The sequence below is a fragment of the Chelonus insularis genome, unplaced genomic scaffold (assembly GCF_013357705.1).
Source record: "Chelonus insularis isolate UGA/USDA-ARS -01 unplaced genomic scaffold, ASM1335770v1 scaffold_303_pilon, whole genome shotgun sequence".
Classification (NCBI taxonomy): Eukaryota; Metazoa; Arthropoda; class Insecta; order Hymenoptera; family Braconidae; genus Chelonus; species Chelonus insularis.
Window position 1 is genome coordinate 718,768 of NW_023276792.1, and position 20,635 is coordinate 739,402.

Below are 20,635 nucleotides of genomic sequence, written 5' to 3' on the forward strand. Positions count from 1 at the left end.
GAGAGTTTTCGGTTACAAAAGAATAAACCAATAGAATTGCAGTTTACTTCTAGAACCATTTTTCATTAGTAGAAGGTAAAGAAGATTTCTTAGTCCCTCGTGTGCTCTCGTAAGCGATAGAGCCACTGAGAGCCACGGACTGTCATACATAAGCAAGATGGAGGATCTCGCAGTCGAAGTATGCGGCGAAAACGGAGCATATTATAAGGTTTATTATGTGATAAGTATACGTAAATTAGTCATAATAATAATTACAAAAGATTCATTAAGCTTTAGTTATTATTACTTATATTTATCCATGCTTTAAGAGCTTATACTTTCGAAACAACAAACCCCTTTTATATTGCATTCCTGGTATACAACGCGCGGCTTCTACGACGCCATGACTCCCCATTTTGACAGGGCGTGATTTTTTTCTTTAAATATTTTTAGCTACACTATTTATTCCTTTATTGTTACTTCTATTTCTACAGCTTAAATTAAATATTACTTTTATGTACTGAAAATATTTTCGTTATAAAAAATAGAAAAAAACTTTTACTTTCGTTGCTTTTTCAGACATTTTTCAAATTAATTTTTTACTATCAATCATTTTTATTTTCCAGGCCTACGTAACGGATATATTTGATAATGAAGTCTTGGTGGCATTTGATAATGAGTAAGAATCATTTGAATAATATTGCAATTGTTTTATGGATTAAAACATAAACAGATTTTGTTCTTTGTCCTAAACGAAACGTGACATTTTTTTTTCTTCATTTTTAGTTGGCAGCCGGAATCAAAGTTTCCTTTTGCTCAAGTTCGTTTACCGATGAAAGATGGACCAAAACCAGACTATCAAGAAGGTCAAGAGATTGAGGTCTATTCACGTGCAAATGATCAGGAAGCTTGTGGTTGGTGGAGAGCGATCATTAAGGTAATTTTTTAAATAAATAATTATGACTTATATAAATAATAAATAACCAACGTCATTCATTTGTTATCAAGTTTTTAAATTTTATATCATTGGCGCTAATAATTATTATTATCTTTGTTACAGATGATTAAAGGAGGATTTCAAGTAGTAGAATACCTAGGATGGGAATATTCTTATACAGAAATAGTTGGCGCAGAGCGTATTAGAATGAAAAATACAAATCCACCAATCGACAAGAATACTTTCCACAAAATTGAAATCGATGTACCTGAAGAACTAAGAGAATTGTAAATTTACATTTTTATTAATATGAACTTTATTCTTCTAAATTAAAAAATTAATTCAATATTAATCATAAAATATAAATTTGTGTTATAATCATTTTTATTTTCTTTATAGCGCTAAAATGGACAATGTACACAAACAATTTCAACAAGCGATAGGGGCAGCAATTTGTCGATACGTTCCGGAAAGAGGAGTTCTTTTAGCTATTTCTCGTAATGAAAGTATCCGCCGACATAGTACGATGATACAAGAAATGCACTTTCGTAACCTTTCACAAAAGGTGATATATAAATTTTTCGTCTAATTATTCCCATTTATAAATCAACTTGTTCCATTTTGCTCATTTATTTTCTTTTTTTAAAGGTTTTGTTACTTAAGAGAACAGAAGAAGCAGCTCGTCAACTAGAATCGACAAAATTACAAACCGTTGGCGGGTAAGTTACCCCTTTTATTTTTTGCAATAACTTTTTTATCATATTTAAATGACATATTTCAATTTTTTTAATTTAACAATTTTTTAATCTTTTCTATTTTGAATTTATTATTAATAATTGTTTTAACAATTGTCTTGATATTTTTTTAATAGTTTTATTAATTTTTCTTAAATTATGTACATAGGAATGTTCGTGAAAATATCGAAAAAATAAATAAACACATCCTATTTGCTAATGTATAAATATGTAGCTTTCATTAGAGGACATTTTGTCTGTTTTCTCGTTTCAGCAAATTTCGATGTGTCTCAGAGTTTGAGGCAGGAGCAAGAGCTAATTCAAGGTATTAGATATATAAAATACATATTAAATTGTAATGTCTTATTTCAAACTTGTACTGATTTATTTTTAATTTCTTAAAAATAATTTTCATGATTCTTATAATTTTAAAACGAAAATATTCAATCAAAATTAGATATACACACAACTTCTTTGTGTGTGCATGACGATTTTATTTTGTTTATTTTCGGTAACAATTATGTTAAAAAAAAAGACTCTTGGCCTGCCCATATCGAGATACACTTATCAATTCATCGAACATAAAATCATTGAATTAGAAATAAAAAAACGCTAAAACTTGAAATTTACAATAAAAAATTCTAGTTATAGAAAATCATTGGATATAATAATTTAGAATATTCTTATAATAATAACACTTTTATGCATGTTTTTATATTGCACGTTTTAATCAATATGAAACATTGAATTTTTTTTTTTTTAATCTGTAATAAATTGTTTTTTTTATTACCCGCATATGTTCCTCTAGTGAAACTACTGATAAGTTATGGCTTAATTTAGTAAAAAATCTATGTTGATATAATTTTTTCAATATGTTATTTAATAACACATATGCTATCAACTCGAATCACGTCAAAGTGTCTTAAATAAGTATTTTCATTCAAATCATTTTAACTTATAACTATTTCTTTCTTCGTGCAGATATTCAGATGAATTCAGTGTTCGAGAAGATCTAATGGGTCTAGCTATCGGCGCACACGGAGCTAACATCCAACAGGCACGAAAAGTTGAAGGAATTACTAACATTGAGTTAGAAGAAAATTCGTGTACATTTAAAATCTACGGAGAGGTAAAGACAATCACTGAAAATAATTATATTATCAGAATTTGAGTAAAAATAAAAATTGAATTTTTCCTTTTTCTACAGACCCATGAAGCAGTGAAAAAGGCTCGATCGATATTAGAATATAGTGAAGAATCAATACAAGTTCCTCGAGTTCTTGTAGGAAAAGTAATCGGAAAAAATGGACGTATAATTCAAGAAATAGTTGATAAAAGTGGTGTTGTAAGTATTTTTTTTATTAAAAAAAAGCAAAATTTAATTTTATTGAAAAAAAAGAATAGAGGACTTGTAGGTTTTATTCTTAAAAAAAGAAAAGATATTATTTTTTCATGGGGATTTTTTTTATTATATGACATATAGTTCATTGTTTGTTCTCGGTAGATAACATCTGGCTCGAGTGGGAATATACATACTGATAGAGTAAGTATAAGCTTTAATGTATGTGAATTTATTTCATCTAAATCATCAAAACAATATAATAATTATTATTATCCTTTCCCAGAAAATCTATTTGATATGTTTTAATTTGATAAAATGGTAGATAAACCACTCGGGCCAGCCTTTGATAAAATTTCATACCCTATTTTTGTTTTATTTCATTATCATTAGTATTCACATTAATAACTGCAAAAGATCGATAAAAAAAATTAACGATCTATACATTTTTTTCACAATAGAATTAATGGGTGGTAAGAATAATTTTTGTTCAAACTCATCAACTCATGACTACTTTTTTAAACATTAGAGCACGCATAAACTAAAGGCAAACAAAACAACTGAAATATCAATTAAATATTAAATGTTAAATAAAATTATTTCTAGGTACGAGTAAAAATTGAAGGAGACAATGAACCGGAGCCAACAATTCCTCGAGAAGAAGGACAAGTTCCTTTTGTTTTCGTTGGTACTGTTGAAAGTATCGCAAATGCTAAAGTACTGCTGGAATATCATTTAGCACACCTTAAAGTAAGTTATCATCAAAAACAATTATAAATATTTAACTGAATAATGATTATTTAAAATATATTTTAATAAAATATTTGTATTATTTGTTAATAGGAGGTTGAACAGCTAAGACAAGAAAAATTAGAAATTGATCAACAATTAAGGAGTATGCATGGTTCAACGACTGGCCCAATGCCCAGTTTTCCACCAACAAGGCGCGGGGTTTCGTCTAATCTAGAAGAAGGTGGAGGAGGACGTGGAGGTCGAGGTGGACAATCACGTGGAGGACGTGGTCGTGGACGTGCCACAACTCGTCATAGTACAGGTATTATTATTAAAATAAAATATTAGTTAATAACTGTTACACTTTTTCACTATTAATAAAATTTAATTGAACAGTGAATTCTCGTTATACGTTAGGTTCACGCAGAGACAATGCGGACGGTCGTGATGAAGATCGTATAAGAGACTTACCACCACGCGGAGGTCATCAGAGTCATCAAGGAGGTCACCAAGGCGGTAATAATTCTGGGTACATGAGTGGAAGACAAATGCGACCACCAGTGCCTAGACGTGATCGAAGAGACGATAGACGTCGTACAACAGATGATGAAGAAACCGTTCTGGATAGCCAAGATGTATCCAGTGTTGACAGAGGTAAATTATAGCATTTGCATCAACTCATTTTTTCATATAACAATTTTTAATTACTTTCTGTTTTGTATGCTTGAATGTTATCTTAAGCTTTATTAAAAATCTACTAAATATCATCTTACGAACTGATCTATCTTTGTTTTTTCTTTTGATTTTTTTCCGGAAATAACTTGTTTTGTTAGTGTGTAATGTCAATATTATTTAGACAAACTATTGTGACCATCTAACAAATAATATTTCGGAATGTTGATTTTTTAATTCATTAATAAAATAAACTGCACAATGCACGCTTCACTAACCATCTGATTTTAAGCAATTATATGCAAATTGTTAAAGTATAAAAAATGATGTCATAAGATGGTCACAAATGTTTGTTATCCGTGCGTAGAATCGGTATCGAGTGCCGAAGGCAAGTCTAGAGGAAACAGAAGGAGGCAAATACGTTCAAAACGACGAAGTGCTACACCCGATAGCAGTATTAGAGGTAAAGAGGTGTCTATTTGAGCGAACGAGATTTTCTGTACGAATTAGATTACACTGAGTAAAATTTACGAATGTTTAGAAAAAGAAATTTTCTGATAAATATAATGATGAATGTTTATATTTCTTATAATTAAATAATTATTTTGATTAATTTAGGTGGAAATTCATGTACAGGTGAACAATCTTCAGCAGGAAGTAAAGAAGGAACGCCATCAAATGACATAATTGTGTCAAACAGCAGTGGACAACAAGGTGGGCCAAAAGGCCAACGTGATCGTCGAAACACTCACTGGCGAGCGCCTTCGAATAATAAACCTAAAGAGACTCTGGTAAATGGCACCAGTGGCTAGAATAAATATCTTGAACATAACGTAAACTCGAATTAAAATTGAAAGAAAAAAAAGTTGACGTAAGTGAAAGATATTTTACAACTGAGAAACATTTATATTACCTTCGATTTTGAAAACAAAATATTATTGAATAAAGAAATAATCATAAGCTTATGAACAGCTAAGCTTTCTATCTAACATAATTATGACACATTAACCAATTTATTAAAGACTCATGAAATTTTGAAGTGCGTTGTCTTAATAATTTAAAAAACTTCATTATTCTAATGTAATAATGAAAAGAAAAATTTAGTTATCTACTAATTGTTTGTTTAAGACTGCTATGAATTATTCAAAGTAACAATGACATTTTTTTTTTGCTAATTATTATTAATTTTATAGTTCTTTCTTTACCGGTTCTGTTAAACAATTGGAATGTAGATAATTTAAATAAAAATACACGATATTATTATACAGGAAGTGTATATTATAAACAAATTTATCAGATAACTCGTATTATTGTCATTATGTTGCATGGTTCGTTTAAATGCAAAAAAATAAATGATAAAAATTTTTCCGAATGGATATAATAAATTACTTAGTAATTTGTAATTATCAACAATAATAAGTAATTCATGTAATCTCGTGATGGATACACTATTGGAACGTTTTTTTTTTAATAAAAATAACGAAAACTGTAAAAAAAACAATAAAATCATAAGAAACGAAAAAAATAAATCAACAACTTTTTTCGCAAATAAAGGAATAATTACGATATGTATACACTATTACAAAATAACGTGAAAATAGTGATAATAGATCCTGCTTACCCGGATTGTGAAACTGTGCCTCATGTTTTGTGTAAAAAAAAGGATAGGAGAAGCTAAACAAAAAAAGAAAAATTTTATAATCAATCAATTCATTATTATAAGCAAAAATTTGAACGATAATAGCAGTTGGTTGACCATAAATTTGAATAATTATTTTGAACAATACGTAAAGCCATCTTACTACTATAACTACCCAACGATGTTTTTTTTCTTTCTATTGTGTTGTTATTACTATTACTATTAGTATTATTACAATTATTTGGTTTTTTTAGTATTTTGATTATTAAAACGTACATTAAGCTGATTTGTGTTGAAAAATTTCTCGTTAGGTTCCATTTTTTTATTTTTATTAATTATTCGAAAATAAGTTTAAATGTTCATTATAAGCAGATAATGTTTTAACGTCATCATTCAGAATAAATATGAAAACAACCAAATTTATTTAAGTAAATCGAAATTAATTATTTAATTAAACTAATTAGAGAAAATGAACGAAAAAAAAATAATAAATTCATGTTTTGAAAATATCTTAACTGGAGAAAATACTGACTTAGAGTATTACCTTTATTGCTATATACAAATACTTAGTCACAGCGAAAAAAAAAGCAAAAAAAAAAACAAAAAAAAGTTACATATTAAACAAGAAAGTTATCATTAAATACTGATTGAAAAAAACAGGCTTGATAATGTAAACATTACAATAAACGTAAAAATTGATGTCATGAGCGTAAAATAACTTAGCAAAATCAGTATACTAAGCGGTACAATGAAGGGTAATGGTTTTTAAACATGGAAATTATAACGGATAGTGAAATTTATCAATAATTTTAAATTGTTATTATTTATTTATAAAATAATGATTAACCATCATAATGATGATGTTATATACAGTTTAAAATTATTGACTCAAGATTTGTAATGCACCATTATCTTCCAGAAATGACAAATTCTATCGGATGTGTCCTCAATAAAATGAAGGAAATCAATGATATAATTAATCATAACAATAAAGGGAATGACAGTATGAGGTTTTACATATATTTTTATGCATATACATTAGCATATATGCATACGCATGTATGTAAAACATCCCTTATGAAGAAATAAGCTAATGATGGTCCATTATCGACAATTACATACTGTTGCTACTACTACTACTATACTACTACTTTACTACTACTATATTACTACTACCTAGTACTTTTACCATTTTCACCACTTAAAAAACAAGAATAAGGAAAAAAATGTATTTTGACATCTCGAGGGAAATAAAAGAATCATCAAATATCAAATATTGTCAATAAAAACTACATTAGCTGCCGATGACACGTAATTATATAAATAATATTTATATTAAAAACAAAATAATCGTGACGCGCAGTTATTTAATATGACAAATACTTGGAATAAAATTTAAAAAATACTACTGAGATATCCCCCAACTTGCTTGTTTTCAGATACATTTGTATTGATTGCAATTGTGCGTAATAAGAAATAAAACATTTCTGTACATAGATTGTTTATTCTTGTTGTCTAAATTATAAGGACATTTTTTTCATGTACCTCAATGATCATTTTATTTCAGATAAATATATTTAAGATATTTATTCATATGATAAATGCATTATTATTACATAAATGTTTATGTAATATTCATTGTGTTCATTATAGATCTAGAATTTATAGAAAATAATACTAGACTGTTAAATTTTAGAGAAATATTAATCGAAAAAACTAGAATAGGTATAGATATCTATTAAATCTACCTATTTAATGTAATTTAATATTCTCTATTAATATTAATAATTTTCAATAATAATTATGCAGTCTCGTAAATTATTCTTACAAAAATTATATTTTTTTACATTCAGATATTTTAATTACAATTTTTAAAATATTTGATAATAATATACCAAATAATCATGAGTAAATTCAAAATTTTAATTCATAAAAATATATAATTCTATGTATTTATTAATTGAATAAAATTACAATACAACAGTAAGTATTCATACAAATTATGTATAGAGTATTAGTATAATTATAAAATCCAATGGAAAATATTTATTTACTGAAAAAATAAAATTTACACTCGAAATGCAATACTCATCTTTTGATAACTATTCTAATTTACTCTTTACACTGTTAAGTTTTGAGAGTATGTTTATGTACAATGATGAAGTGAAGATTATAGAATATATTACAGGGAATAAAAATACAAAATGATATAATTAATAAATTAATTAACGGAAATTGCTGGGCCAAGTTGACGCATTAATTCATAGCATTCTTGTAATTTTTTTCGGTCACCAATTTTTTCAAGAGTTTTAGCAGCTTCAGCTAGCATTCCAGCACGCTCACCAGGAGATGCTAATAAGAGTACAGGTAAGTGACGGCATGCAAGACAAAGAGCCGCTGCGTGCTCTCGTTCACCACCACCAACTTCTTGAGATCGATCTTTACCGCATATTATAGAAGAACGAGAATTTTTTTGATGTAAACTCCGGTCTAAAAGTATTTGAGTTTTTACTGGAGTTGCTCCAACCATTATTCGTGCTGTTGCTTCATACAAAAATATTCTCGGTAGCACGGACTGTAAATTGATAGAATTAATTTAAAAGATAATTGAAAAACTTACTCAAAATTAAAGATAACCTTTTATTAATCAAAATATGACTAGTTACCGGAATATATTGACTCAATTGTCTCAAACGTGCTAAATCATGTTGAAAACCAGCCAGAAAAGCATTAGTTATTGGCTGTCCAGAATTGCCATCTAATTCTTGCCATAAATTGGTTCGTAGTTCTAACAACCAATCACAAAGCCACAGCTGAACTAACTATAATGCATGGTGAAATTTATAATTTAAAAATAATATTTAACTCCATAAATTTTTTTATTAGTTTTCAAAATTTATTGCAACATTTGTTGCTACTTCCAGTCACAAGAGTTGCACTGTAGAAGTATTGCACAGTTGAAAAGCATGCAATGCAACTACAATGCACGCTCGTAACAGGCAAATATAATACTTGAACCAAGTGCTCATGAAGTTTACAAAGTTGACAATTATGGCTAAAAAAATACCTGTACATTATGCGAAGATTGTTGTTTACAGTGATAATAAACCATAGAGTCTTCTAAGTATTTTCCTGCTTGATCAATAAAACGAATTGATGATCTATTCGTTGGACGTCTAGCAGCTTGAAGAACACAAAGCACTGCATAAGGTAGTGGATTTTTATTAGATGTTGCATCGTCATAATTTTTGTCGTATGGAAATTTAGTTTCTATTACTGTCCAAGCTGACGTATCTTCTCCTAATCTCCAACTTGCTGCAGCACAGAACACTGAGCCCCACCAAAAACCAATAACGTCTTCAATTTCTACAAATCAATAAAACAATTTACCATTAAATTTTTTTTTAAATCCGTAAACCAACAAAAAATGATTATTATTTATACCTTGAATTGTAATGTTTTCACTACTAACAAAACCACTATTAACTTCAGCAGAAGCAATGATACTTTTTGCAAGATCTAAGATTGTAGAAGCATGTGAATCACCAATAGTTCCAGCAAGAAGTTTCAAACATTGACCGATAAGATGTTCTCTATACGCTCTTGCAGTATGAGAAAGTGGATCAGTTTTAGTATTTTGTGAAGTGAATTCATTATTTGTACAATCTCCATAGTTCCATTTGTGAGAATTTAAAAACTTGGCACCTTCAGAAGTAGTAATCCACTTTAATTTAGGTGGGACAACACAAGTAGAGAGCACTGATCTTGCTTTACCAAGATAATATTTATGAATAAACGGAAACAGAGATTGCTTGAAACAGAGAGCTGCATTAATATAAATTTCCACAAGTGATATTTTAGGAATACTATTCCCAGCAGCTTCTGCATAATTTACTGAAGAAAGCGCCAAGAAAAGTGTTGCATTGGTAGATCCTTGAGAGAGACGAAGACATAAAATTCTTTGATAAACCATTGATAGTTCCATTGCAGAAGTTTCAGCTTCTTGTCTCTCAAATTTCTGTGATAGCCATTTTCCAACAAATAAAACCCACTTTCCGATCCAAAGTTTATGTAAAATTTGCCGAATAACTTGCCAGAGTGTTGCTAAAGCAATTTCTATTCTTGACGATGGAACTGTACGATTAAAATAGCCAAGGCATTTTTGTAAATCTGCATTAGCTTTATCAGCATTGTTTAATGACATATTGAATTCTGCTTGATGACGCCAACGACGAAGTTCTAAGAAGATTTTACTGTCAGTTGAAATCACCGGATCACCGTAAAGAAGCAGTCGACATAAACCACCTACTAAAAGTAATACATTTATAATCCAAAGAATTACACTGTTCCATACTCTTGATTGCATCTCGTCTTGATTTACTATAAACAAAAAATTAGTATCACTTTTTCGAAATAATTATGATAACGAATACAAGGAATTGAAAATTTTAGAATTGAATATTACCTTCATGTATCAAAATAGTTCTTCCATCAAATTTAGTTTCCCCGTAATCACTATTAGTATTTCCAACAGTATTTACAACAATCCCTAGAGGATTGAAGGCAAGGAACATAAAGAGAAATGCACAAAGAGTGAGTCTGGTGTGGTCACGTAGGCCACTAACCGCTACACGTTGAGAATTTTGTTGGAGAAAATTGTCAGGTTCGTCTTTAATAGATAATGGAGAAGCTGGTGAGAGCGGCGCAGGAGCTGGAGATAGAGATGGCTCGCTTGTATCTGACCGTGGAGGTGTAAGATCCCCACATGATAAAAGATCTCTGAGATTTTGTCTTTGTGCTGCCATTTTTAATGACATATTTTCTGCTTTGAGTTTTGCATTAGAGTTTTGTAAAAATCTGTAATAATGAAAGATTATTCAATAGAATGCTTCTAATATTAACATAAATAATATTGATCACCAAAATTTTACCTTATGTAATCAATAGTTTTTCGTAATATCGCCGATTTATTAAGTTTAGCATCAACACCAACAATTATATTCTTCAACTCTATTATTTTATCATTAATAGACGTTCTATACCGTCGTTCAATAGCATTATGCGCACTACGTTTCACTTCTCTCACTTTTGGAACACCAATTGAAGGAACAGCATTCACGCGATTAATTTGTACTTTATCTGTGTCCAAAACTACAGGAATCCCTTTTCAAAAATCATTGTTAAGTTAATTGATTTAATTTCCAATAAAATTAGTAAATATATAATGTGTATCAATTACCAGTAGCTAAAACAGTCCCATTCACTGTATTGACTAAAGTATGAATTTGATGCTGTACAGGAGTAGATGTTGTTGCTTGCGATACTCTAGGATAAACAAGAGATTCAGATTTAATTAACTTCGCTGGTAATAAAAGCTGTCGTTGATTCGCCGTGACAGGTGCTAACGTGACAACAGGTGATTGCAGAGTGAAATTGACATTTTGTGGAATTGTATATTGTGATGTAAACACTGTTGGCGTTGATTGTGTGGCTGATAATTTTCTTGGTTGACAAGGAATTTGCGTTGATTCTAATGAAATATTAGAAGCTTTAGATCGTTGTTGATGCGGCTGTTGTGGTGGTTGTTGCTGTTGTTTTGGCTGTGAATGCTGCTGTTGAGGTGGTTGTTGAGATTGTTCTGCAGTACTGTCAGACATTATTATCACATCTGGTTGTACTAATTTGTCCAAAGTATTTGGATCTTTGAAGTTATCATCAATGTTCATATTAAGAAAATTAAACTGATCATTTTCCATAGCTATCGGTTCGTCCAAATCAGATAAAAAAGTCTCGTCACTGAAGAGATTTTCATTTTTCATTAATTCACTTTCACAGTTCTTCAATAGATCTAAACAATCAATGTAGAAACCGGTATGAGTATTGAACGTTTATCCCACATCGGATAATTAAATTGATTAAATATTCTAAAGATATTCAACAAACTTTTGGAGTAGGATTATTTAAATATTACAAAAAATAAAAACTTTCAACCTAATTGCTAAATACGTACCATCAAACCCAGTCATTTCATTCAAATTGAAACTGTCACCGGCAGGAAAATTTGGGAATTCATTTTCTTGAAGGGGTGTCCACCCACCAGAATTTGCCATTTTTGAATAATTATTATATTAAAGATTATTTATTCACATAGATTTATAATTTAATATCACACATAAATGATACATATCATCTATCAAACGCAATGTGTGTAATACTGAAAAAAATTACAAATGATCATCCGACCTCAGCGACAGCCAATCGTCGTGAACATGCTGATCGGACGATATTACGTCACGATGCGTTCCTCAAGCTATTAAAATGTACACCATAGTCTACATGCGTAAATTCGAAACTTATTTTATCCTTTAATAATTAAAAGAAATTTTTATTAAGTAAAAAATACTCAATGATATTGAAAATAATATATTAATAATATTTCAGCGATTATTAAGAAGAATCATTATTAGATGTAGATTTTATAAAACTATGTTCAAAAGCCAAATACTCCGAATTTTATGTCTTTACGAACAATATTACAAATAAACTTCCTCGACATAAAACCATGTGACATGCTGTAACAATTTTTTATTGGTTCGCCATTTTCTGTCAGAAATAAATATGAATAGGAGATTATTAAAGATAAAATGTTTATGTATTTTTGTTTAATTATTAGATGAAAAATGGAGAACGTGTGTAGTGATGTGAACGAAAAATGTGACCGTCATGTGACCGATGGAAAAAAATGACCATTGGATTTTGGCTGACCAAAAGCTGATCGAAGCTGGTCTGACTTTCATACTGACAACTAAGTAGAGGCTTAAAATTATTTTATTGGTTTTTTTTATTTCCAAAGTCTTAATTCAGTTTTTCACTTTTAAAATTTTGTTTATTATTAATTATTTATCGTTTAACTGGTCAATTATCCATAGATATTCTAAACTGTAACGTTTCGTATTTTCAAATTTTAGCGCTATTTTATTTATATTTGCGACCTCTGATGGTGTAACCTTACACTAAAAAATGACGTCAATTGACGGTCACTGACGATCGAAAATTTCGTGACCTGATCGTTTCAAAAATTGACGGTCATTTCACATCACTAAACGTGTGTCAAATTTTCAAAATGCTGAACTATACTATATCATTGATTATAGCATTTTCTTTTTTAATATAGGAAGTTGATTTGTTGTTTTTCACAAAAAATTTATAGGTGGCATGGCAGCAGGAAAATATTTTTCGGAGCATCAAATCTTATCTAGACATTTCAAAACTTTTCGGCTCTTCCGGTGATCGATGGGTTTTCCGAACACATGAAAGCAAAAGGAACTTACGTGTAAATAGATTAAATTATAATTATTAAGTTAGTTGAATAAATACTTGATTTTATTGGTGTGTATAAAGTATGCTTTGGTACACTTCAATTAGAATTTAGTGAATTTTAAGAAACAATTTAATAAATCGGTAAGCTATATTTTAAAAAAAATATCCTCAATAAAAATATCTTATTAAATAATTGTGTGAACATTTTTTCAATAAGCATCATAGACATTAATATGTAGTTCGTTTTTGTTTGTAAATTATCTATACTATTTCATCATTGAGTAAAAATTTAAATTTTATTATATCTATTCTTTATTTTAAAATTTTGAAAAACAAAATCAATTATAGACTTATATAATTTTTATTTTAATTTTTTTAGATACAACTAATGGCGAGAATAAAAGGCTGCACATTGGTGCTACTCCTCAGTATTCTTATAACTCGCAGTGGAGCACAACAAGGTCATGTACATGACCAAGATTTTAGTGATGATGACCCAAAAAATATTTACACAAGTCCCATAGTTTCTGGGTTTGCCTATTTGGCTGAAAATTTTGACGATCCAGAGAAATTTAAAACAGTTTGGATCCAATCTGAAGCGAAGAAAGAGGGAATCGATGAAGATATCGCTAAATATGATGGTATTAATTTTTTCTAACATAAAAATTCATTTAAACATGTTTATAATACAAATAATCAATTATTTTCAATACGTAGGTATCTGGTCTGTTGAACAGGCATCGAGAAATGCTCAAGAAGGGGATCTAGGATTGGTGTTGAAAAGTAAAGCAAGACATGCAGCTATTTCCGCTCGTTTAAACAAACCATTCAAATTCGATGACAAGCCTCTTATTGTTCAATACGAAGTTAACTTTCAGGACGGACAGGAATGTGGAGGAGCTTATTTAAAGTTACTTACTCAGGATCCCCAGCATATGGATTTGAAGAAATTTCATGATAAAACACCATATACTATCATGTTTGGACCTGATAAGTGTGGAAATGATCACAAGGTAAATAACAGATAATTAAAATCAATATAACGGATATCTTGATTTAACTATTTTGATAATTTTATTTTATTTTAGCTTCATTTTATCTTCAGACATAAAAATCCTATGAATGGAAGCATAGAGGAAAAGCATTGTAAAAAGCCAAAAGAACGTCTTGAAGATTTCTTTAAAGACAAAATCCCACATCTTTATACCCTTATTATACGTCCTGATAATACGTTCCAAATTAAAATCGACAATAAAGTTGTGAATGATGGTTCACTGCTCGATGATTTTACTCCGCCTGTGAATCCTCCATTGGAAATAGAAGATCCAAATGACATAAGACCTGAAGACTGGGATGAAAGAGAAAAAATTCCAGACCCAACAGCTGTTAAACCTGAAGATTGGGATGAAGATGCACCAGCTCAAATAGTTGATGAAGATGACATGATGCCAGTTGGTTGGCTTGAAGATGAACCACCAACAATTCCCAACCCAGATGCAGTCAAGCCTGACGACTGGGATGTAGACATGGATGGAGAATGGGAACCACCTGAACTTCCAAATCCGAAATGCGAAGATGCACCAGGGTGTGGCCCATACAAACAAAAAATGAAGAAAAATCCCAGATTTAAGGGCAAATGGTTACCACCTTTAATTGATAATCCTAATTACAAAGGAAAGTGGAAGCCAAGGCTCATTCATAATCCTAATTATTTTAATGATGAACATCCTTTCAATATGATGCCAATTGTAAGTTATTTTTATCCACCATAGTTTTTAATTTATCTAAATCGAAATTTAAATTGATAAATTGTATTCTAAATAGCACGCAATTGGATTTGAACTATGGTCGATGTCACCGGATATTTATTTCGATAATTTAATTATCACAGACGATGAAGATGTAGCTAAGCAGTGGGCCGATGATACATTTGAAATTCATCGTCAAAAAATAGCTCAAGAAAGTGTAAGTTCTTTTTTTTATCCCATTTTTCTTAATATAATCAATTTTCTTAGAACGATTTTAAATTTTTCGATGAATGATTTTTTTTAAAATTGTGTCAAATTTATATAATGCGGGTACTCAGGCGAGTCTTTGGGGTCGAATGATGCGCTCAATGAATTATAAGCCCGGTTGGTGGGCACTGTATTTCGTTTATTGTACCATACCTATTACAATATACGTTTGGTATTTGTACAGACGATCCAAGGAGGTACACGAAACTAAATGGCCCTTAAAATTATGAGGCTATATTTATTGTTGATGCACCAGTAATTTAATGCTTTTATTACCTTTATTAATTATTCATATTAGAGTTAGACATCTTTGTATTTTCGGAGGCAAAGTGTGCTCTCATAATTTTTTAAAAATAAGTGAGAAAGACACTGAATCTATATTTAAACCATCCATAAGTCTCTTTTTGCTCTAAAAAAATAGAGATTGCCTAGTTCTTACTTATGCTATATATTTTATGAACATACTTAAATCACAATAATCCTTGTAGAAAGTATTGAGCTATTTAATGTAGATTTATTATTTTCCAATCTTAGTGGAGTGTGTGGCGCAAATTCGTAGACTTTACGAGCGAAAACCCATGGATTTGGGCTGTATATATACTAGTCGTTGGCCTACCTGTAATACTTATTATGTATTGTTGCTGTTTCACGTCCCAGGTATTTAAATAGTAGCAAACAATAACTGTAAGTTTTTTACGAAAATTTCAATAAATACTAATTTTACTAATTGCTAATAACAGGAGAAACCAGATAAGTCCGAAGAAAATGAGCGTATAATTCCTAATGAAGAATTAAATGAAACACCAGAAAGTGATGGTATTGAACCAAATCAAATGGAGTCTGTTGACGGTGATGATGATCCCATCATTAGTGAGACTGATGATGTCGTAGAAGATGACAAGGTAATTTATACTGATCTAATTAAAAATATCAATAACTATCAAAAATTTAATTTATTAGGAAACACATGAGGATGGAGATGCTCCACGTCAAAGAAAGCCAAATAAAGAATAATAATGAAAAACTAAGTAACATATAAACGAAAATTAAATAAATTACCATCGAATTTTATGTAATATACTCACATTCCACAACCCACATGTCATATTGAATGATATGATATTGCAAGACCATTTGATAATAATTATGTGAAATTTCATTATTAACTAGTATAATAGATGAAAGTAAGAATAATCAAGTTTGCATTTAACCAAATCGTTCTTTGATACCTAACGCGAATACTTTAATTATGTATGCATTAGTTATACTCACTTATTGGTTTTTTGATAAACAAAAATTATCTGTATTAACTTATTTGATAAAAAAATGCGTGGAGTATAAGTCAAAGAGATGACATAATTTCAACGATATCTCAAAGTATTTTACATGTAATGTAGTTTAAAGACACACAGTCGTCATTTCATTTATCTTGATCCAATAATATCGTGTTCACATTCATTAACAAATCTAATCCTTGCCTTATGTGCATGAATATTTAATGAATAAGATTTTTAATTGTTTGTTCACTTATAACTTAAATTTAGTACATATTCCTTTATAAATTATATTATTGATTATCGTTTTTATGACTATAAATTAAATTTCCTTTTGTTTGTGGATTGCGTTTAATATTCATGTTTGTTTTTTTTTCATTTTTACTATATTTAATAAAAAAAAATCCAAAAAATGTAACACATTGTTATAGCATTGATAAATATTAAACAATTGGAGGTTGCAATATAATGTTGAGCACACAAACTCAGTGCTAGAGTTAAAACAATAAAAAAATTGGTGTATAAAATTTTATTAGAACATGTCTATTTATCATTTATTCTTTTCAATTTAAAATTATCAATAGACTTTAAAATAAATAATTTACAATTTTATTTGAATATTATTTTAATGGTCTCATTTCTAATTAACATGATTTTGATATATCTGTCATAAAATTCACTATCTTGTAAAATATTTTATACATAATTATATTGGTCATCATTTTTCCAATAATAATATTTCAATAATGTTAAAATATAATATTGAAAAATAAAAATAGAGACCATATAATAATTTCTTTCTTTAAAATAATTCTGTCAATAATTTCGATTGATTATAGATTCATGAAAACGAGTGACATTTTTATATTAAATATTTCATATAAGACTTAAATTTATTATGCAAATCGAATTTGTTTTAATTAAAAGCATCCAAAGCATCATTTTATAGTCATCGCTATCTTTTAAGTTAAAGAGAGCGGCGAGCTTTGTGAACAAGATATGCACGTTGGAACTGTACGTTGAGATAAATGTCCAGGTAATGAACTTCGAAATTCAGACATACATCTTGTACAGTAAACATTGCCACAAGACCAACAACGATTCTGCAAAAAGTTATTTATATGAATAAAACAATTGTAAAAATATTTTCTACCTAAATAAATTGTTTTCAATAGTTACCTTCTTATTAAAGGCATCAAATCTAAGAGAACACAAACATTCTTTGACTTTATTGCTTGATTTCCAATCAAGCGCTACACTTTTTAATTCAGTCTCTATTTGATTTATCAGTGCTTTCGTCTTAGCTTTATCTTCTTCTTCCATCGATTTTTCAATTATTTTTTCCGAAATCGTATCATCACTAAATTTATTATCATATTTATACTTTGGTTCATCGCTTTTTTTTTTAGCAGTGATAGATTCCGTCAATTGACTTAATGTATTGACTCTCTTGATGAGTAATTTGACATGGTCTTCTAAAGAAGACGTATGATCATGCAGTGTTAGCAAGAAGTCTTCACTTGTTTCTCTCGCATGAATTCCGTTTTCAAATCGAAAATAAAGTCCTCGCCATAGCCTATATACAAAATTGATCAATAATATATACATATAATAATTCTTCAATATTTATTTATTAAATAATGATCAACTTACTCAATGTTTTGAGGCGATAACTTTGGCTCTAATACTTTATTACATTCTTCTTTAAATCTATTACAGGCATATACTGGATTTATATATTCATTAATATTTTTAGCTATGTCCGTCCACAAAGAATCAGTTTTTTCCGATAATCTGTAAAAAATTCGATTTAATGTAATTTATTTACAATAAATGACATATGTTCAGATTTTTGAAGCTATTATTACTGCAATAATTGTCGTTCTTTTTCGTTATTGCCAACGAATGTGCCATGTTTGCAGCTATGTACATGATCATGAAGAGTTAAAAGAAAAGCTTCATTAAATTGAAACATGTATGGGTATTGTCGAAGCAATTGATACGTTGCATCAATAAACTGAGTAAATATCGGTGCCAATTCTTTAGGATCATTTATTACATGGCCACATCGATCAGAAAATTTATGTCCAAATGCCAGCCAATCTTTCTCTATTAAAGCCTATAAAAATAAATTCAATACTTTATTTAGAACACAATGCACATATTTAAGTCAAATTAATCAGTAATTAATAATTCGATCACCTGAAAACCTTGAATCGTTCTATAAAATGGATCTAACAGCAAAGCAGCTATAGAGCAAACTTGAGCAGTTCTATCCCATCCATCACTACAATGTACTACTACTGTAATACCTGAGGACACCGCTTTAGCAATAAACCACCCAGTTTCCAAAATAGACCGGATGTGTTTTAACCATCCGCTGTTCTCCAATCCATTCAAAAAAGCACTCATTGATGTAGTTCTTTGCACTAAAATTTATTATTTTTATTGCAAAATTATTTTAAAAAATATCTTCATTTTATGTTATGTTCTAACTCACATTCAATAAGTTTACTTAAACTTGCTCTCATTACATGAATATTTTCAATACCGAAGAAACGAAATTTTATATTGTCATAAAAGTTTTCATTTTCGTACCCTTTCCCGGCAGCTCTATTAGCCATAGCATTAATCTAAAATATATGTATTGTTCAATTAATTGGTGATGCAATAAATTTAAATTAACAAAATATATTTACTTACTCTTGGTCGTGTATCTACAACATACATAAATTTTCCATTTGGGTTCGTTCGAAGAATATGATATAGCATTTGTTCATCTTCAAAACAACGAGCATTGAATCCGGAAAGGGGTTGACTACACCGACAAATTGCTGCCTGATAATAATTTTTTTTAGAAACATTTGTCTAATCTTAATAATTTTAAAGAGCAACAATTTAACTATTTTAAAACCTTATTAGAATGGATGTAAGTCAATACTGGTAGACGTCCTTTACTACGAAACTTAGCGCTTCCGACAAGAATATTATTTGTACAAGATGCAGGAACATACAAATATCTAGGGTAAGTATCACAAAGTTCATATGATGAATTAATATAAGACAAGACCCATTCAGCATTAGGCAAACCCTGTCGTTGGAATTCTCGTTGAATATCAAACGAACTCCAACCATCGTATTTCGAAGATATATCTTTATTTGATCGTGAAAAACAATAAAGGTCTTCAGTACGTACTAGAAAGAAAAAGAATTTATTTACATTCATTAATTATTACTTCTCTTAATTTATTAAAATAAGGATAAATATTTGACCAATTACCTGGAGACGATAGTTTACTTAATGTAAGGTATATATCATGGCAGTCTCTTTCTTTATTAATAATAAATGTCATTGTTAAAAAATGTTTGCATTTAATATGCAAGGGAGATCCTGCTGTAGTTAGAGGTTGTTTTTCAATACTTGCTATATGGGTGTTGAGCACCCAAATTTGTTTCTTGCCATTTGAATCCATGAATACCAGATGAGTTACAGTTAAATATAGTGATCCTATGGAATGTTTATTGCTGTATCTGTCCAACATTCTAACATTTTCCACCTATTGTTTTAAATATTTTCATTATCAACGTAAACATCAGATATTCTTAAAAATAAAATTTATGTAATAGTAATTTAAATACAAAACTGAAAACTCCATACCTTTCCAATCTTTATCAACTCAGGAACATTCATTTTGTTACTTTAAAAAATAAATATAACTGACATACGTTAGAAAATACTGTTTCCGTCTGATAAAGGTTATAAAATGATCAAACTAAGAATGATATTAAACTATATTTCTATACAATTGAAGTAGAAACATAAGTATATTTAGACTCATGGTACGAGTCGTTTTATTTATTAGTAATCATCAGATAAATTAATCAAAAATTGCACATTATAAATAGAAATATCTTTTCTTCTACTCAACAATTAAATTGACAGATGACAGTCGCGCAAGGTAGCGCAAACTATTTCGATGACAGCGCTAATTAT

At 29.3% G+C, this 20,635-nt stretch overlaps 4 protein-coding genes across 17 annotated transcripts; 2 read left to right on the plus strand and 2 right to left on the minus strand.

Moving 5' to 3' along the window:
- The first annotated feature begins 106 nt into the window (after positions 1–106).
- Positions 107–7,528, plus strand: Fmr1 (synaptic functional regulator FMR1). 12 transcript variants are annotated; one of them, XM_035094063.1, is made up of 15 exons: positions 107–208; positions 606–658; positions 766–916; positions 1,040–1,203; positions 1,316–1,481; positions 1,565–1,635; positions 1,925–1,975; positions 2,632–2,779; positions 2,858–2,995; positions 3,155–3,193; positions 3,596–3,739; positions 3,833–4,043; positions 4,118–4,375; positions 4,761–4,856; positions 5,012–7,528. In XM_035094063.1, exons 1-15 carry the CDS (start codon positions 158–160, stop codon positions 5,203–5,205), a joined length of 1,935 nt encoding a protein of 644 aa, XP_034949954.1. In that variant the 5' UTR covers positions 107–157; the 3' UTR covers positions 5,206–7,528. The 12 variants fall into 12 exon arrangements, with proteins under 12 accessions (XP_034949954.1, XP_034949955.1, XP_034949956.1 ...); XM_035094064.1 differs by having other exon boundaries at positions 5,030–7,528; XM_035094065.1 differs by having other exon boundaries at positions 4,139–4,375.
- A 442-nt stretch (positions 7,529–7,970) lies between these two features.
- On the minus strand, positions 7,971–12,325 carry SREBP (Sterol regulatory element binding protein). Of its 2 annotated transcripts, none has more exons than XM_035094121.1 (8): positions 12,043–12,325; positions 11,272–11,880; positions 10,964–11,183; positions 10,498–10,889; positions 9,477–10,412; positions 9,100–9,398; positions 8,699–8,854; positions 7,971–8,607 (listed from the first exon to the last, which is right to left on the minus strand). In XM_035094121.1, exons 1-8 carry the CDS (start codon positions 12,140–12,142, stop codon positions 8,254–8,256), a joined length of 3,066 nt encoding a protein of 1,021 aa, XP_034950012.1. In that variant the 5' UTR covers positions 12,143–12,325; the 3' UTR covers positions 7,971–8,253. The 2 variants fall into 2 exon arrangements, with proteins under 2 accessions (XP_034950012.1, XP_034950011.1); XM_035094120.1 differs by having other exon boundaries at positions 10,964–11,195; positions 12,043–12,323.
- Positions 12,326–13,229: 904 nt separating this feature from the next.
- Positions 13,230–17,179, plus strand: Cnx99A (Calnexin 99A). 2 transcript variants are annotated; one of them, XM_035094125.1, is made up of 8 exons: positions 13,230–13,365; positions 13,732–13,993; positions 14,070–14,365; positions 14,441–15,100; positions 15,177–15,317; positions 15,902–16,024; positions 16,108–16,269; positions 16,328–17,179. In XM_035094125.1, the coding sequence occupies exons 2-8, from the start codon at positions 13,741–13,743 to the stop codon at positions 16,379–16,381; spliced, it is 1,689 nt and encodes a 562-aa protein (XP_034950016.1). In that variant the 5' UTR covers positions 13,230–13,365; positions 13,732–13,740; the 3' UTR covers positions 16,382–17,179. The 2 variants fall into 2 exon arrangements, with proteins under 2 accessions (XP_034950016.1, XP_034950015.1); XM_035094124.1 differs by having other exon boundaries at positions 13,294–13,493.
- Positions 17,180–17,280: 101 nt separating this feature from the next.
- On the minus strand, positions 17,281–20,605 carry Mtmr6 (Myotubularin related protein 6). The gene is made up of 10 exons (XM_035094123.1): positions 20,300–20,605; positions 19,922–20,198; positions 19,556–19,836; positions 19,345–19,479; positions 19,142–19,274; positions 18,844–19,070; positions 18,510–18,760; positions 18,295–18,435; positions 17,821–18,217; positions 17,281–17,744 (listed from the first exon to the last, which is right to left on the minus strand). The coding sequence occupies exons 1-10, from the start codon at positions 20,330–20,332 to the stop codon at positions 17,604–17,606; spliced, it is 2,016 nt and encodes a 671-aa protein (XP_034950014.1). The 5' UTR covers positions 20,333–20,605; the 3' UTR covers positions 17,281–17,603.
- Positions 20,606–20,635: the final 30 nt, after the last annotated feature.

Bases quoted from the DNA above. Each gene is read 5' to 3' on its own strand.
- Fmr1 (XM_035094063.1), top strand. From the start codon at position 158: ATGGAGGATCTCGCAGTCGAAGTATGCGGCGAAAACGGAGCATATTAT. The intron at 1,204-1,315 runs GTAAATTTACAT...TTTTCTTTATAG, and splicing joins CCTGAAGAACTAAGAGAATT to CGCTAAAATGGACAATGTAC. The intron at 4,857-5,011 runs GTAAAGAGGTGT...TGATTAATTTAG, and splicing joins ACCCGATAGCAGTATTAGAG to GTGGAAATTCATGTACAGGT.
- SREBP (XM_035094120.1), bottom strand. From the start codon at position 12,142: ATGGCAAATTCTGGTGGGTGGACACCCCTTCAAGAAAATGAATTCCCA. The intron at 11,881-12,042 runs GTACGTATTTAG...TTGATTGTTTAG, and splicing joins TGAAATGACTGGGTTTGATG to ATCTATTGAAGAACTGTGAA. The intron at 10,890-10,963 runs GTAAAATTTTGG...TCATTATTACAG, and splicing joins AAAACTATTGATTACATAAG to ATTTTTACAAAACTCTAATG.
- Cnx99A (XM_035094125.1), top strand. From the start codon at position 13,741: ATGGCGAGAATAAAAGGCTGCACATTGGTGCTACTCCTCAGTATTCTT. The intron at 15,101-15,176 runs GTAAGTTATTTT...TATTCTAAATAG, and splicing joins CTTTCAATATGATGCCAATT to CACGCAATTGGATTTGAACT. The intron at 16,270-16,327 runs GTAATTTATACT...TTAATTTATTAG, and splicing joins ATGTCGTAGAAGATGACAAG to GAAACACATGAGGATGGAGA.
- Mtmr6 (XM_035094123.1), bottom strand. From the start codon at position 20,332: ATGAATGTTCCTGAGTTGATAAAGATTGGAAAG. The intron at 19,071-19,141 runs GTGAGTTAGAAC...AATAAATTTTAG, and splicing joins TTTAAGTAAACTTATTGAAT to TGCAAAGAACTACATCAATG. The intron at 18,436-18,509 runs GTAATAATAGCT...AATTTTTTACAG, and splicing joins AAAGAACGACAATTATTGCA to ATTATCGGAAAAAACTGATT.